At 46.1% G+C, this 14412-nt stretch overlaps 1 protein-coding gene across 7 annotated transcripts in view; it reads right to left on the bottom strand.

The window, feature by feature from the left end:
• Window positions 1–14412, bottom strand: part of PRRC2B (proline rich coiled-coil 2B) — a 46266-nt gene that overhangs the window by 19553 nt on the left and 12301 nt on the right. For 6 of the 7 annotated variants that reach the window (XR_009419788.1, XM_059486499.1, XM_059486497.1 and 3 more), the window contains exons 2-15: window positions 13500–13667; window positions 12425–12602; window positions 12160–12262; window positions 11150–11222; window positions 8321–8464; window positions 7479–7720; window positions 7010–7131; window positions 6424–6566; window positions 5743–5833; window positions 5146–5338; window positions 4460–4775; window positions 3645–3841; window positions 1076–1280; window positions 146–365 (exon numbers count right to left, since the gene is read on the bottom strand). Coding sequence is in view for 6 of the 7 variants with exons in the window: in XM_059486499.1 (XP_059342482.1) it covers window positions 146–365; window positions 1076–1280; window positions 3645–3841; window positions 4460–4775; window positions 5146–5338; window positions 5743–5833; window positions 6424–6566; window positions 7010–7131; window positions 7479–7720; window positions 8321–8464; window positions 11150–11222; window positions 12160–12262; window positions 12425–12602; window positions 13500–13614 (2342 nt within the window). In the remaining variant the exon portion in view is untranslated. The remainder of the gene's footprint in view (window positions 1–145; window positions 366–1075; window positions 1281–3644; window positions 3842–4459; window positions 4776–5145; window positions 5339–5742; window positions 5834–6423; window positions 6567–7009; window positions 7132–7478; window positions 7721–8320; window positions 8465–11149; window positions 11223–12159; window positions 12263–12424; window positions 12603–13499; window positions 13668–14412) is intronic. The other variant, XM_059486498.1, reaches the window with a different exon arrangement.

The raw sequence follows: 14412 nt of genomic DNA, 5'->3' as shown, positions 1-14412 counted from the left end.
AGGAGTGTAAGGGTGCTCCCAGATCAGAACCTGGGCCTGTTCACAGACATCTTTCAGGCCAGCTCTACACCTGCTCGTCAGCAGATGGCTTACAGCAGCACCTCCCATCCCAGCATACATGAGGACAGGGGAATTCTGCACTCACCTGGCATGCAGCCCCTCCATGCTCATGTTGTCAGCCTGTTTCTGATGTGACAGGGAGTATCCTTTGCTCTGCAGGGATGTGTAGCTGTCCTGGCCCCACACTGGCACAGGATCCAAGGGAGCAGTTTTCCTCTCTGCCTGCCCTGCCTGACAGTTCTGATCTTCAGACCGACAGCTGCTCCCACTGATGGAGTCCTGCTGAATCATGGGCTTCATAATTCCTGCTCACAACAGAGTTCATGCCATTAGCACCAGGATTTCACAGACAAGAAGAATTTAACAATCTCCTAGCTTGACTTCCCTTCCTTCTCAGGCAGCAGGTGGCTGCAGCCATGGAAACCTCCCTTGTAAAGGGGAGCCTGTGCTTGGAAAATGCACAGCTGGGAAATACACCTGGAGTGATACAGAAGATGACACAGCTCTCAGAGCCCAGCCCACACAGACACTACACAGCATCACTGGCTTGGGATCAAGCAATGCACCAACTCCAGGGAATGATTTATATATCCTGATGTTTACATTCACACCTCTGAAGATTAGGACAATATAGGAAGGTGGAAAGTGCACAGTTCAGGAACTACAAGGTTTCTCCATCACATTGCCTAAAAGGGGTCTATTAAGATTTCACATTATTGTAGTAACTCCTTCAACAGGTAAGATCAGTGGATCTGCTACCCTTTCCTCCAAGGGGCAAGATCAGTCACATCCACTATGGTCAGAAAGCAGTCAGGGAAGGTCTCCCACTGCAGTGCAGAGAATGGACAGACATGTCTACATGTCCTCCCCCCCAGTCTCCCACCACCTCCCATTCTCATCCTTAGAGAAGGGATGCCAACAAGAATGCAAAGTCTGAGCAGAGATTAGGACAACACAGCAAATCTCCAGCTATGAACCAACTCAACAGCCAAGATAAACCCTGCCACCACCTCACCTGAAGGGTGAAGGGCTGAAGGGTAGAAATCCACGGGGGTGCGGCTGGGGGCCATGCGAGGGTCCATGTAGGACGGCATCATCATCCAGCGGGGGTCGAAGCCGAGCATCTGCGGGTGCGGCGGGTAGAACGTCCGCTGGGCATGGGAGTGGGATGGAGGAGGATACACCTGCTGCTGCCAGTGCTGCATCTTGTACAGCTGCTCCTGCAGGGGACAGGATGGGCCATTGGACATGGCTGTGCTGCCAGCAATCACACTGATGTACTGCTCAGCCAAAGGAAAACACGTGCCATCAGCAAAGGGTCAATCACTGATCAGATGGGAGGGTGGGGCAGACGGGCAATTCACTCCCAGCTGGGAATGTGGCAGTTGTTATTCTAACACACCACTGTGGGCCAGGCTATGTGGCCAAACATAGGGGATCACCTTTAAGACCACAATTTGCATCTGTTCAACACTCCTGAATGAATACAGGACAACTTACTGTCAAACGTCACTTCATAACCGGAACCAAATACTTCAGAAGATGTTACATTTTTCAGGAAATGCATTTCTAATTTATTTAGTGTGTAGATATATTAGTTCCACCCCTGTCATCTTAAGAGATTAGATAAAAACAACCTAAATCACGTTAAGAGAGCTATTAATATTTTGCTGTGTTTCCTGGGCATCCTTCAGAGACAGGTTGGCACTTGCAGGTTGTTTCCCCATCTCCAACACAGCCAGTCCACCTTCCCTTAGCTGAGGACTGTCATGATGCTAATTTGACTTGACATTTAACTTTTGCTGAAGGTCCAAAAATAATATATATTTGAAAGGAGTCTGTGTACTGAAGAAAGCTTTCAAACACTGAACAGCTCCAATTAACATCAAATGCATCTACTTACTTGTCAAATGTGCCACCATATTTTTCTGCTAAGCTTACAAGAGTGTCAGATACCGTAACTGGTTATTAAAAAAGCCAATCCCCAACTGCAGAGCAAAAGAGACACCTTTAAATCTGAATCTGACACATCATTACAACAAGGAAGGCTCTGATAAACGCAGATTATATCTACATTGCCTAGTCCTCTGGTACCTCAGAGAAAATACTGCCTTCACAATACCATCACTTTTCCATTTTATTCTCTACATGGAGCTACCAGAGCAGCAATACAAGCTAGCCAAAACATGCACTGCCTCATACATACTAACATCAGAGAGGATAAGAGAAAATAAAATAAAACTTCATGTTCTTCCACTAGTGATGACCTGTGGTATTATTAGCATGACAGCAAAGACATCCAATTCTTTTTAGTTTAAGAGCATCTCTTTTCAAGAGTAGCATTAGGCAGCATTTGCTGCTGTACATCTGAAACATGAAAATGTCAACTGCCGAGCAATGAGCACGGGGAACATCTATAAAAGAGCAATTACTGAGCAAAAGCCAATTGTGAGCTCTTCGCTAAGATCTGCAGCAGCATTGATGATATCCCATTTCAAGTGGTTATTTTATGAAGAATGGCAATTAACTTTGCATTATCTGAAGCCTGAATACTCTGTCCCTTGGTTAGGCCCTACAGAGACTCAGTGCATCTGGCAGCAGCGCTGCACAGCACGTATGGCACATACAGCACTGAAAGGTCAGGCAAGAGCCAAGATGCACAAAGCAGCTCAGCTGATGTCTCAGTGCCCCAGAACAGTTTTCAATGCAACAAAAATGAAACATTTAAGACCAAACATTTTTACAGTGCAAAGAAAACAATGGTCTCAAAGAGCCTCACAGAAAAAAATAATCGAAGCAGGTATTAGATGAGAGCTGAGCGAAGGACCAGCCCTCTGCAAAGGCAGGAGATGGAATGAGAAGTGTGCCACTCCAGAACTCCCTCCAAGTCCAGAAGCAGTCCAGGAACTTGCCAAACTAAGCACAGTTTGCTCCTGGCAAGCAAATGGCTGCCCATACCTACAATGGTAAGGACTCAGCAAGTGCTGAGTGAAATGGAAGCAGCTGAATCCCAAGGGTTTCCTTTACCCTGTCCTGTATATTCAGGCACTGCAGCAGTGCTGAAGAACAGCAGCTCATCTTGTGCCAGAAAGTAAAAAGAGATGTTCATCAGGTTCAAGGCTAGCCCAAGGAACAGAACCTCCCCTGGGCCCACACAAGCACCAAGACAGCCATTCATGGTTTTGGATGTGGAACATCCACAGCTTCTCCTGCTCATGAACATTTGCAAACCAGAGCTCTGCCACAAGCCACACAGTCCTAAGAGTTCCAACTGTCAGGAGATGCCCAGACAACCATGCAAGACAAGTCAACATTTCTGACAGCATTGTATTTTTCTCCCAGGCAAGTGACAAACCTGGCAGAGCTCTACCCACAACAGCTCAAGCATCACAGGGAGCAAGGAAAACTTATGTAGCCCACAGAGAGCACTTCTACCCAATCACACAGGATATTTCCATGATCAGAAGTACTGAAAAAGGTCAGGGTAAAACCCCACTTATCTCCTACCAGCCCAAAAACAGATGGTGTTGAGAACTAAACTGAGGTTTAGTGGGGGTCCAGAAAATGGACTGTGAGCCATTTACCTGCTGCTGTTGCTGCTGCTGCTGCCTCTGGAATCGTGGGGGAAGAGACTTCTGGTATTTGTTGAATTCTTGGGCTGGTGAGGGAGCTTCTCTGAGCTCCTCCTCACTGCTGCTTTGGGCTGCTGCTGCTGCTGGAGCAGGACTCTCCTCTTCCAGATAGCCAACAGAGGCGTCCTGTGTGTGAAACTCAGGGGTTGCTGCAGAGAAGAAAACAATCCTTCAAGAGCCTGCTCATGATAGTTGGGAGTGCATCACCACCACCAAACATACACAGCTGTGGGCATGTCCTGACTGTATGTAATACATGACTGAACCATACTACAATCAATACAGCACATCCTTTACCTTGACAGCCCTATACAGGGTTTTGTCCATCTTATTTTAATGATAAATTTTGAGATACTCCTTTACTATCAGCCTTCTGCTTAAGCACTGGGAAGAAAGTCCTTTTCCTCACTAGTCCTTAAACCTGGCAGCACTTACTCTTTTCTGATCTATGGCCATGAGCACTTAATATTATCATCCAATCATGAGAAGCCCATGAGGCCCATTCAAACAAGCCCTCTGCTAGCACAGCTCACTGAGCACAGATGAAAGCAACTGAAGAAGTTTGCATTTAATATCTTTTTTAATTTAATCAACCTTTGTCAACAATGCAAAATACTCTGCAGAACACAAGCAGCAGCTGATCTCTCAAGGGCAGCTGAAGGACCCTCTGAACACTCCCTCCCAGGAATTCCCCACTCCCACTAAAATATCAGCACTACAGCAAAAAAAGCAATTTTTGCAGGGTGAGGCAGGCAGTGTTTCTGTACCTTTACGGAAAGCATGGCCATTCTCTTGTGTAGTGTTTTTCTCTGTGCTGGGAGGTCGCACATCTTCATTCTCTGTGTGTTTCTGTGTCTCCCCATTCTTCTGAGCCAGTTTGCATTTCTGATCAAGCTGCTTGAGCTTTGCAGCACAGGCTGCCAGGCGCTCCTCCCTGGCTCGCCGCTCCTCCTCCTCCCGTCGCTTCCTGGCTCTCTCAACAGCCTCAGAGATCTCAGAGTGCACAAACTTCTGTCTCACAGGCACCTTTTCTTCTTTATCCTCTATGGACTGCTGTCTGAGAACACTTCCTAGTGCGGGCTTCTGCCAGAGAAAAACCATTCCTCCGTAAGTGTGACCCAACCAGCGCCTCTATCCTGAGATCTGCATCCCACGGTGACAATTTCCCCTTCTGACTCCCTCCTCTCTATCCTCGAGCACAAATCCCCCAGTTACAGGGAAGGGTTATTGATATTTGGTTTAGTAACTCCATTTTCTCACTGACAACCCCACTGTTCTGGACCAGCTTCAATTTCTTTTCCCTAGTGGAAGTGCTATGCAGATAGATTCCTCTCCAGGTGGATATAAACTAAGAACAGAGAAATTCATCAGCATCCCATTTCCAATAAAATGTCAAATTAGCCTCTTAAGGACCATGATGGGCTTCCAGCTCACCCTCATGAGTTCAACCTACCTGGTATTCTGAGGCAGAGCTCCAGCCATTCAGCTTCCTTGGAGGCTGCTGTGAATCCTGTGCTTTCCGGACTGGCCGGGACAAGCCAGCTGAATCATTCCAATTCTTTCCCTCCTCCAAGGTGTGCTTGACATCTGCACTGTCTGCAGAGCTCAGGGACAACTGTCGCTGCCTTCTGGGATCCCAGCTGTTCCTGTCACATAAACAGCTTTATTATTGCATTTGCTACTTGCTTCAAAAAGCACTTGGAGTGTAATCAAGTGGCAAAGGCAACTGACTCTAATAAAAAGGGAAGATCACAAAAAATCACCAGAACAAGTGATGTGCTTCTCCGAAGGTACATAAGGATCAACTCCACTATTGTGCAGCAGATAAAGGTGAAAAAAGAGGAGAAAAAAGCCTGGCAAACTGGAAGTCAGCTGCTAGACCCACACAAAGCCTTGAAGACTACTCAAACACCGCCCAGTAAAATCAATGAAGTCACAGTAAGAAATCAGAGGGATCAAGACTCCACATTTAGAACAAGTTTTTAAAGATCCTGGTATTGCTCACTTTTACTAAAGGTTAATTGTACGGCCAAACAAAGTGACTTCTTACCACTTCTGTCGTCCATCTTTAAGAGTTTCTTCCTCTTCTTCATCTTCACTAAACTTCAGTTTCTCAGAATAATCCACTTCATCATGAATGCCTACAAAGGCAGCAAAGGGAGAACAGATTTCTGAGAGAAGAGTAACAGGTCCCTTGTCCTGATAAAGCTTATGCCCCCCTTTAGCACTAAATTACAGGACACACAGGCTTGGCATGAACTACTCACAAAGCCAAATGTCCAGCACTGGTCCTGGAAATCACAGAATAGTTTGGGTTGGAAGGGACTTTTAATGTCATTTACCAACCTCCCTCAATGAGCAGGGACAACTCCAGCTAGATCAGGCAAGAAATTACATGAGCAGTGTGGACACACACTAGTGAACAGCTGGACTGGTCCCAGAGGAGGAGCAGCAAACAGCCTGGGAGTGGGGGCTGCACATGAGAGGGCGGTTGCCAAGCCAGACTGTGTGCAATTGGATATCAAATGCCATGACTGAAAAGGCAAGACTAATTTTCCTTCCCAGCACCCACAGTCCCATCCCTCCTGCTGTGCTTGGTGTTTTCAGAATTCAGGAGTCTTCAGATCCAGTTCCTTGAGCACAATATGATGGAAGGATCAGAAGGATCCATTGTGTCATCATTTACACCAATTTCACAACTACAAAAAGCCAGAGCATGAAGGCACTTTACCTGCCCATCCATCATCTGCATCATTGTCCAACTCATCCAGCCCCTTCAGGTTCTCTGCATTGATGATGGTGGGCCGGGGCACTCGCTCCAGCTGCTGCCGAACTGGGCGCATTGGGCGGGACAGGCTGGGCCTGTTCTCTTTTCTGTAGGGAAACACAGAACTGGTCACAAACAGCAAAAAGAACATCAAAGAATGCAGAGCTGAGTTTGTAACACCAAATCTCTCCTTTTCTACTATGCACTTATATACACTTATATACACATATATACAGTTTCTCTCCCTGTCCAGCGATTTCTTCCCCTTGTCTACCTGGTACCTAGAACTTACAGATCAGAGCTCCACCCCTCCAGTCTAGGATCACACCCCAATTCCCATGTCTGCCTGCTCTTCAGACACACAATGTTCACCGTCTTGCTGTTCTAGTTGGAGAAAAGCACTCCTGCTTTGGGTAAAAAACAGGGTTCCCCTTTGGTGCCTGCAGCTTCACACATGCAACTGCATCCTTGGCCCAAATTCTTGCCTGGTTTAAGGTTCATGTCACACCCTGAACCTGCCTCTCAAGTGGGAAAGTGATGGCAGCCTTACCCATCCTGGTCATTCATCTGGAATTGTCTGAAAGGTACCCGGGGCTCAAGCCGAAGCTGAGGAACGGGGAAAGACCCTCGCTCCAGCGGTGCAGGGCTCTCAGATGGCTGTTGTGGACACATCTGGAATGAGGCAAAGCAGAACAGCCTGGTTTTAATCCTTGCCACAGGAAGGTTTACCCAGATTAGGTGACAACATGTGCAAGGTAGCTGCACCCCACACAAAAGGGAAACAAACATTTCACATCTGGCTGGCTCCCTCTCCAGCTCCAGAAGGAAAGGGACAACTGGACTTCTCTTTAGGCTGAGCAAGGCTGTGCTACACAAACTAAAAACATGCCAAGAGAAGGATCCCTGAGCAAGCCCTGGCAGCCAACTAAAAGCCCAGAAAACACATCCCAGCTGCCTTCAATTCCCCCTTATCTTAAGAATGAAGGGGATCACAACAGTGTGGAAAACGGGTGACTCACAAAAGCAGGCAGCATGTCATGGTAGGTGGGTGGCTGGTAGACATTTCCCATGAACTGCGAGGCCCCTTTGCGGAGGGGCTGAGCTGGGCGGAGAGACGGCTCCTTGGCATCGCTGGCGCTGGCTGAGGAGGGGGCCCCGTCTCCAGAGCTGGGGGTTTTGCTGCCCAGCTCAGCAGGGGAGGCGGTCAGAGATGTGGCAGAGGTGACGTTCCTCCCACCGCCCTCCCTCCAACTGGTGACATCTGGAAAAGAGGTAATTATTATGTTAATGTTTGTAAATGCAGGCAGCCACTCTGCCAGAAAGTCTCGAAAGCTCAAGTACTCTGGTCAAGACCTAATTACCCCAAGGTTGTAGAAAAATATCAAGAATCAAGAAGAATTTCCAACTGTGTTTATTTTCTTAAGAGAGGAGCAGCTTCAACTGTTACTAAGTAATTGCTGCACCAGTGGCGTCCTTATTTGCCAATAAACCTGAACTCCTATCAGTGTTCCCCATCTCCACAGTCCTTACCCTGCAGAATTAAGGCCAATTAGATGCAAAAACAGTGCAAGAGAAGCCACATTACACCACACACTGATTTCACTGTGGCTCCCCCAGCCCAGGAAGGGGCCTGCTTGTAATATCACAGAGCAATTTTTATTTAACAGTGCAGTAGATGACAGTCCACACTTGGCTGTCTGGACCACAGAACATCAGGACCACATGCCAAACTAAGTAGCCTGACACTTATAAGGTCATAAAAAGATAAAAGGAAATGTAAGGATGAAGTTCTTGGTACAAAACAGGGTCAGTGGGGTTACTGGGCAGACAGACAGACAGACAGACAGAATCCTTCACTCACTCTGGGGGCGGAGGCTTGGTCCTGGCCCATACGACGGATCTAAGGCGCCCTTTTCTTTGCCAACCTTGTCCTGCTCGCCAGCTGCTTTCAGCGTCGGAAATTCCTCGGGAGAGAAGGATAACAGTCGGCTTGAGGCCCTTGAACCTGTCAGACAAACAAGTGTGGCACTCAGAGAAGATCTTCCCACTGCTTCAACTCCCTGACGGGATCAGCCTGGAAATTTGTTTGCTGGGAATCTGGGCCTCTGGCACATTTAAACCCAAATTACTACGGTACCAGCACCTCACTTCACATCCCCAACACTCTCAGCCACTGTCACCAACACGACAACACACGTCCTCACCCAGCACTCCCACACTCAGGATCTTCATTTAAATTCTCACATTCAACAAAGTCAGTGAACTTTCTCAGCTTCCAATTATTTTTGGGAAGTACAGAATTCAGACAGAGGCAGAGATACAAATTCTCCAAGACTGCTCATAAATGATACCCTGCTATCAGGTATTTGACATCTCTATTCAGACTCTTTTTGCTCAGACCTCACTCTGCCAGGGAAGTCTATTGTTAGAATTTCTGTTGATCAGTGAAACACCACAGGGTAAGGGCAGATGTTCTGTGCTCTCCTCCCTGCTGCAACATTTTCAAGATGCAGATCACTGGCCAGATCGGGTCAGGTTCATTTCTAGTCACTGGCAAATTGTCTTGCTGAGTCATCTGTCACTCCAGAACAACAGCTCTGTCAATTCTAAAGATCTGCCAGTGACTGGAACACGAAACACAGCAATTCTCCTAAATCTGTTGGCAAGATAACACTGAATAAAAGGAAATTACAAGCATTATTGTACTATTACACATTAAAAGAATTGCTTTTTTGAGAACTGCTTCTTAGTGTTACTTGGCTAAAAAGCTCTCTTAAAAAGGGCATTTCAGAATTATATTAGAAGTATCAGCCATGAGTACTGAAGACTTGCAAGAGTCTCATCTATCTTTCTCCTTCCTTGCCCTGAAGAATCAAGACAGACTGGCTTAAGTAATTTTCATTTTTTCCAGTTTTCTGGAACTTGCACACTGCACAAGGCCTCCCATGTGGAATTTCCAGGAAAGACTCTGCAACAGCTGTACAAAACACTTTGAATTTTAGACAGATGAAAATATTTGAGAAGGACATTGCCTAATTTATTGCAATGTAGCTAAGACTTGCTGAAGAGTTTTGATTTTTACTGAACTAGAATGGCACAGGTATGTGTCCTTCAGGGGAGACATCTACCCCCAGGTAAGGCTGCACCATTTAAGGACTATTTATGTGCAGCCATTAGGAATTTGTACTCTAATCCTAAGCAGCACCACACTGAAAAAAGTTTGGTTCCCCTTTTATTTCTCCAAATGTTCTTTATACAAAGACATAGGCATGGACAAGTCCATAATTAATTTATTAGGCCACTTTTCTTCAGGATACACCCTCCAAAAGAGATTTTACAGCTCTAAGACAAAAAGAGTAAAAAGCAAGAGATTCTCCTCTTTGTAATACCTGAATTAGCTAAGAAGGAAAAGCAATTGTTCAGTGGCACTAGAGAAGAGGTGCCAGCATGGGAAGGCCTAAAAAATCCTTTCAGACAGATTTCTAATTCTTCTGTGATTCAATTACCTTCTAATTAAGCTGTTCTTAGCCATATAAGCAACTGTTTTCTTGGGTTGAGAGCTCTACATTGTTAAGTGTGATCTAAAATGAGTTTTCAAAAAATTCTTTACGAACATTGTTAGATGATCAGATTTCAAAATGACTGCACAGGAGGTCTACACAGAAAGAGTCAAAAAGTACCAATTAATAAACAAGACAGTCTTTGCACTGGCTACCAGCCTCAGGTAAGCACAAATCTCTGCTTTAACATTTAGCCTTTGAGAAATACCCTCTCATTAAGGGCCTCATTTAATTTAGGATAAATTTGTCCCCTCTGTTTGTACAATCAGCAGCTGTCTGTTCTTTCAAATATCTCTGCAATTTCACTTGACAAGTGAATGGTTTCAGGTCTGTTCCCATTATAACAGTGGAACTGAGCTGTTATTCTCACAATGGTTTTAATGGCACTACTCAGTGCAGCTGGAAGCCACCTCCTGTGTGGAAATGGATGCATCTGAACACAACTAAACTCCCAATTCATGTTAACATTGCTTCAGGATTCTCAGTCAGGCAGAAGCCATTAGCAGCACAGTTACTGAGGGACACTTTAACAGCAAGGCCTCAGCCAATGTGTAGGCGAGTGCACCCTGCAGCAGCTCCACTGCCACTTCCACCCACTGCAGCTCCCTTGGATCACAGATCCTGTACAAGAACATTCCAGCCTCACTCCTGACTACCCAGTTAGGTGATGATCCTCCTGCTACTGCCCATGGAGATACCTACATTTCCCCTCTCCAATGTCCCTTTCTTCTTCTCTTCTAAACGAATCCCTCCCCTATTTCACAGTGATTACTGCACCTTTGTTACACACTGCTCTGGGCTGACTGAAGATGCTCATGATGGGGGTAAATGTTCCCTTTCTCCTTCAGAAGCTTCCCCTCCCAGATCTCCCTGCTGCATCCCCAAGAGCATGACTTGCTCGGGGGTTCAATGTGGCCATGAGACACATTCTGCTCAAGTCATCTCTTGCACAGGCAGCTCTGAACTGACTCAGCTGCATCATTCCAGCCAACACAGCACACAGACTGGAAACAGGACTCATAAGTCCTCACTCCCATTCTGCACCAGGCTGACAGAAAGAAATGGAGCCCATCCCATCTCATGCCTGTCTGGGAAAAGCAGGCACATACCAGCTCTCTCATCATACTCACCACCTTCTTGTCCTGCTGGCTTTCCATTCAGCTGTGCCCATGACTTTGGTCCACCTGGCACTGAATTTGTACTCTGAAAACAAAACAAAGCAAAAAGAAACCCCAACATGGATCAGTTTAGATTCATGACTGTTTCTCGTTTCCTGGCTGGCACCTGCTATGGTTCAGGCCTCAGATCACAAAGATACCACAGGTCTCCACAGCTTCAAGCTGGGACTGCAGTCAGCTGTTCCCCACTCCAGTGTACTACAATGCTACAGTAAAAATCCTCTGCTCTGCCCTAATGTCTCCTCTGCCCATTTTCACCAACTATTTCCTCAACTTGTACTCCCATTAAGCTTTCCTTTTGTTTTGCTGCATTGTCCTAAATGTTCTCAATCTTCCAGATTTGTTCCATGCCACAACTCAGCTTGAAGGCTACCCTACTTTCTGATGCATTAACCACTCTTCTCCTCTTCAAAACATAACTTCTGTCCCGATTTCCCTGAAGCTCAAGGGCTGGGAATTTTTCTTTAAACCAGAAGTGTGAATCTACAACACACTGGGGGTCAGGTCCTTGCACTCTCTGGGGCACCTTCTTACTTGCCAGTAGCTTTTTTCAGGTCCTAACACTGGCTACTTCTCCCACATGACCAGTTCTCTCCCCATCAAATCTCAACAGGCTGGGAGCAAGAGCTGCATCTGTTGTCACCAAGCAATGTTTGAATTACAATCAAACTAGAATAGTTTAGAAGTGCTAACCAGCCATCCCACATTCCAGCCATTTTTTCCCTACACTGCAACTAGATTTACTGCACACATTTGAGAAATACAGTTCTGTGCATTTTACTTCTGTAACTGCAGCACAACGCTGCTGGTGCACAGCAGCTTGAACTCAAGAGAGTCACTTCCACAATAACTGATTATAGAGGAGCTTTTTCTTAAAAGCAAGGCAACACAGGCAATTAAAGTCCTCAAGCTGCCTGGGGACAGGGGAAGCAGGGTGGCAGTCAGAGACTGGTGGCACCTACCTCCTGACTGATTGACTGTGTCGGTTTCTGTAAATTGGAGACAGATTTCTGCAAACCCTGCTGCGGCAGCGACTCCTGCAGCTGTGCAGCCGTCGCACTGGAACTGAGCACAGACAGCAGAGGTGAGACCAGAGGGGGGGAAGGCAGGAAAACAACTCCACACTGGCACAGACAACAGAGAGCTGATCCCTGTAAGGTCTGACACCAAGCACAGCAGTGCACAACCACTGCTGCCTGCCAAAACTCAAAGATTCACTCTACCCACCTCTTTTGGTCTGGCTGATCCTGCTTGTTTGCCCATCCTGTACCGTCCTTGGGTACTATAATGATGTTGGGGTCGTTTCCTTTGTTCTCAGACTTCAAGCTAGGCAAATTTGCAGGAGGTGGCATGCGCCGGGCAGCAGCAACTTTCCCAAGACTCTGTAAGCCATGTCTAGGAATAACTGGTGAGAAAGGAACAGCAGCAGGTCAGAGGGCTGTATCCTGCTAGATAAGTAACCTTAATTAGGAAGCTGTGGCTGGGCACAGCCCCAGCAGAAGTGCTGCTGCTATGTCAACACACAGGTTGTTTCCCACAGGACCACAGATGCAGCCTTCTGTTGCAGCAGCTGGCAAACAGCTCCTACAGTGGGAGGGAGAGAAATCATTCTCCCCAACAAAGTGCTCACAGAGCCCTTCAGGAGGATTTACACAGGTAGCTCTTTCATTTCACCAAGGAGAAGCAGCACCACCTTTTTACAGCTTGGGGCAATGGCCACCCAAGTCCAGCTTTTAGCAGACAAACAGGTCACCTAACCCAGGAATCCTGAGGTCTCCATTTTCCAGCTCTATACACCAGACCACATTTATTAAGAAAGTATTTTATTTTTTGTTTTCTATTCTCACATCAAATCCAGAGCCAGTCCAGGCAAGGTCATTTTTTTGAACCCACTACCTACTTTTGGTCATATTTCCACTGCAAAACCAACTCAGGTTCTTTCTCAGTGGCCTCAGCCCTTGACTTTAATCTTACACAAGGTCTGACCAGCTTAAGGCACTTCAGTCAGTCCAGGTGTCCTGCCCTGGTGCAGCCTAAGGCCACAGTAAAGCCTCCACTCAAGTTTGCTACCTGCCCACTCTGCAGCAGGCTAAATGAAAGGGCCAAGAGTCCCCATCTGTCCTGTGTAATTCCTCTATGTCTCCACAATAAAAGAGAAATGGAGATTTTCCTCTGGATCTTAATGAAACACAGGCTTTGACACCAACAGTGCAACCCAGCTGTGTCCCACAGGGTCAAAACCCTGAACAAGCTCTGCAACAACACTGTTGGAAAACATCAAAAGGAGCTTTCTGTTTCTTACCTGTAGTTCTGATAGCTTCTATTGACTTTCCTTTATACTTATCAAACAGGCTGAGAGTCGAGTACTTGCTTTTCCCATCCTTTCCCTTGGTTATTTGCCCCAAACGATCGGACATTGCGATGAAATGTCATCTAGTAAGGAAATTGCTCTGCGCCGCTCCCGATCTGCCTTTGAATGGAAGAGAACAGGAAAATCCCATCAAATGCATTGTTCAGTCATGCAAAACATAGAACATACACACAACAGCAAGAACTAAACATACAAGTGAGCACACACACCAAGATACAAGTTTTAATTCCCTCCTCTTTAGTCACAAGAAGCTTTTGGGCTTCAAGATTCACAAATTGAATGAAAAGAACTGCAGGAATACACCTCTCATGGCATCTTTTTTCTGCCACTCTAGTGCTGAAAGAAGTGAGATTCTTTAAGTATGAGAACACAAGAGAGGGGGAGGTCAACTAGTCCTTGCTTTAAAAGAGTAAGGCCGACAATAAACAGCTAACACAAGGATTCCTAAACATAAATGCCAGAAAAGCACTGTATCTTTGTATCTTATACCACACTAGAATTTATCATTGCATTTCCCCTGAAGCACTGGGTTTGTAGCGTTTAGATTATGGTTCCACACTGGCCACAGTTATACCAGCAATTGATACTTTGACAGCATCAATGGAAGACAACAGAGCTATTTCTCCAAATCCCCTTTTCTCATCAGCTGGCCATGAAAGAGAGTTATGGAGTCAGAAAAAACCTGCTCAACTGTACCAGATTCAGGTTCTTGAGCCTGTGAGTTCACCTGTTCTACTATGAATTCTCCAAACACATTACCAAAAAATTATATTCCTCTGTTGCTAGCATCTTGAACATAATTTTTAGCTTGAAATGTACTTTCTGTAATGGATGTGGTTTGTTA

Source organism: Ammospiza nelsoni, chromosome 20 (genome assembly GCF_027579445.1).
Source record: "Ammospiza nelsoni isolate bAmmNel1 chromosome 20, bAmmNel1.pri, whole genome shotgun sequence".
NCBI classification, from domain to species: Eukaryota; Metazoa; Chordata; class Aves; order Passeriformes; family Passerellidae; genus Ammospiza; species Ammospiza nelsoni.
This window is presented reverse-complemented; position numbering and strand designations above follow the sequence as displayed.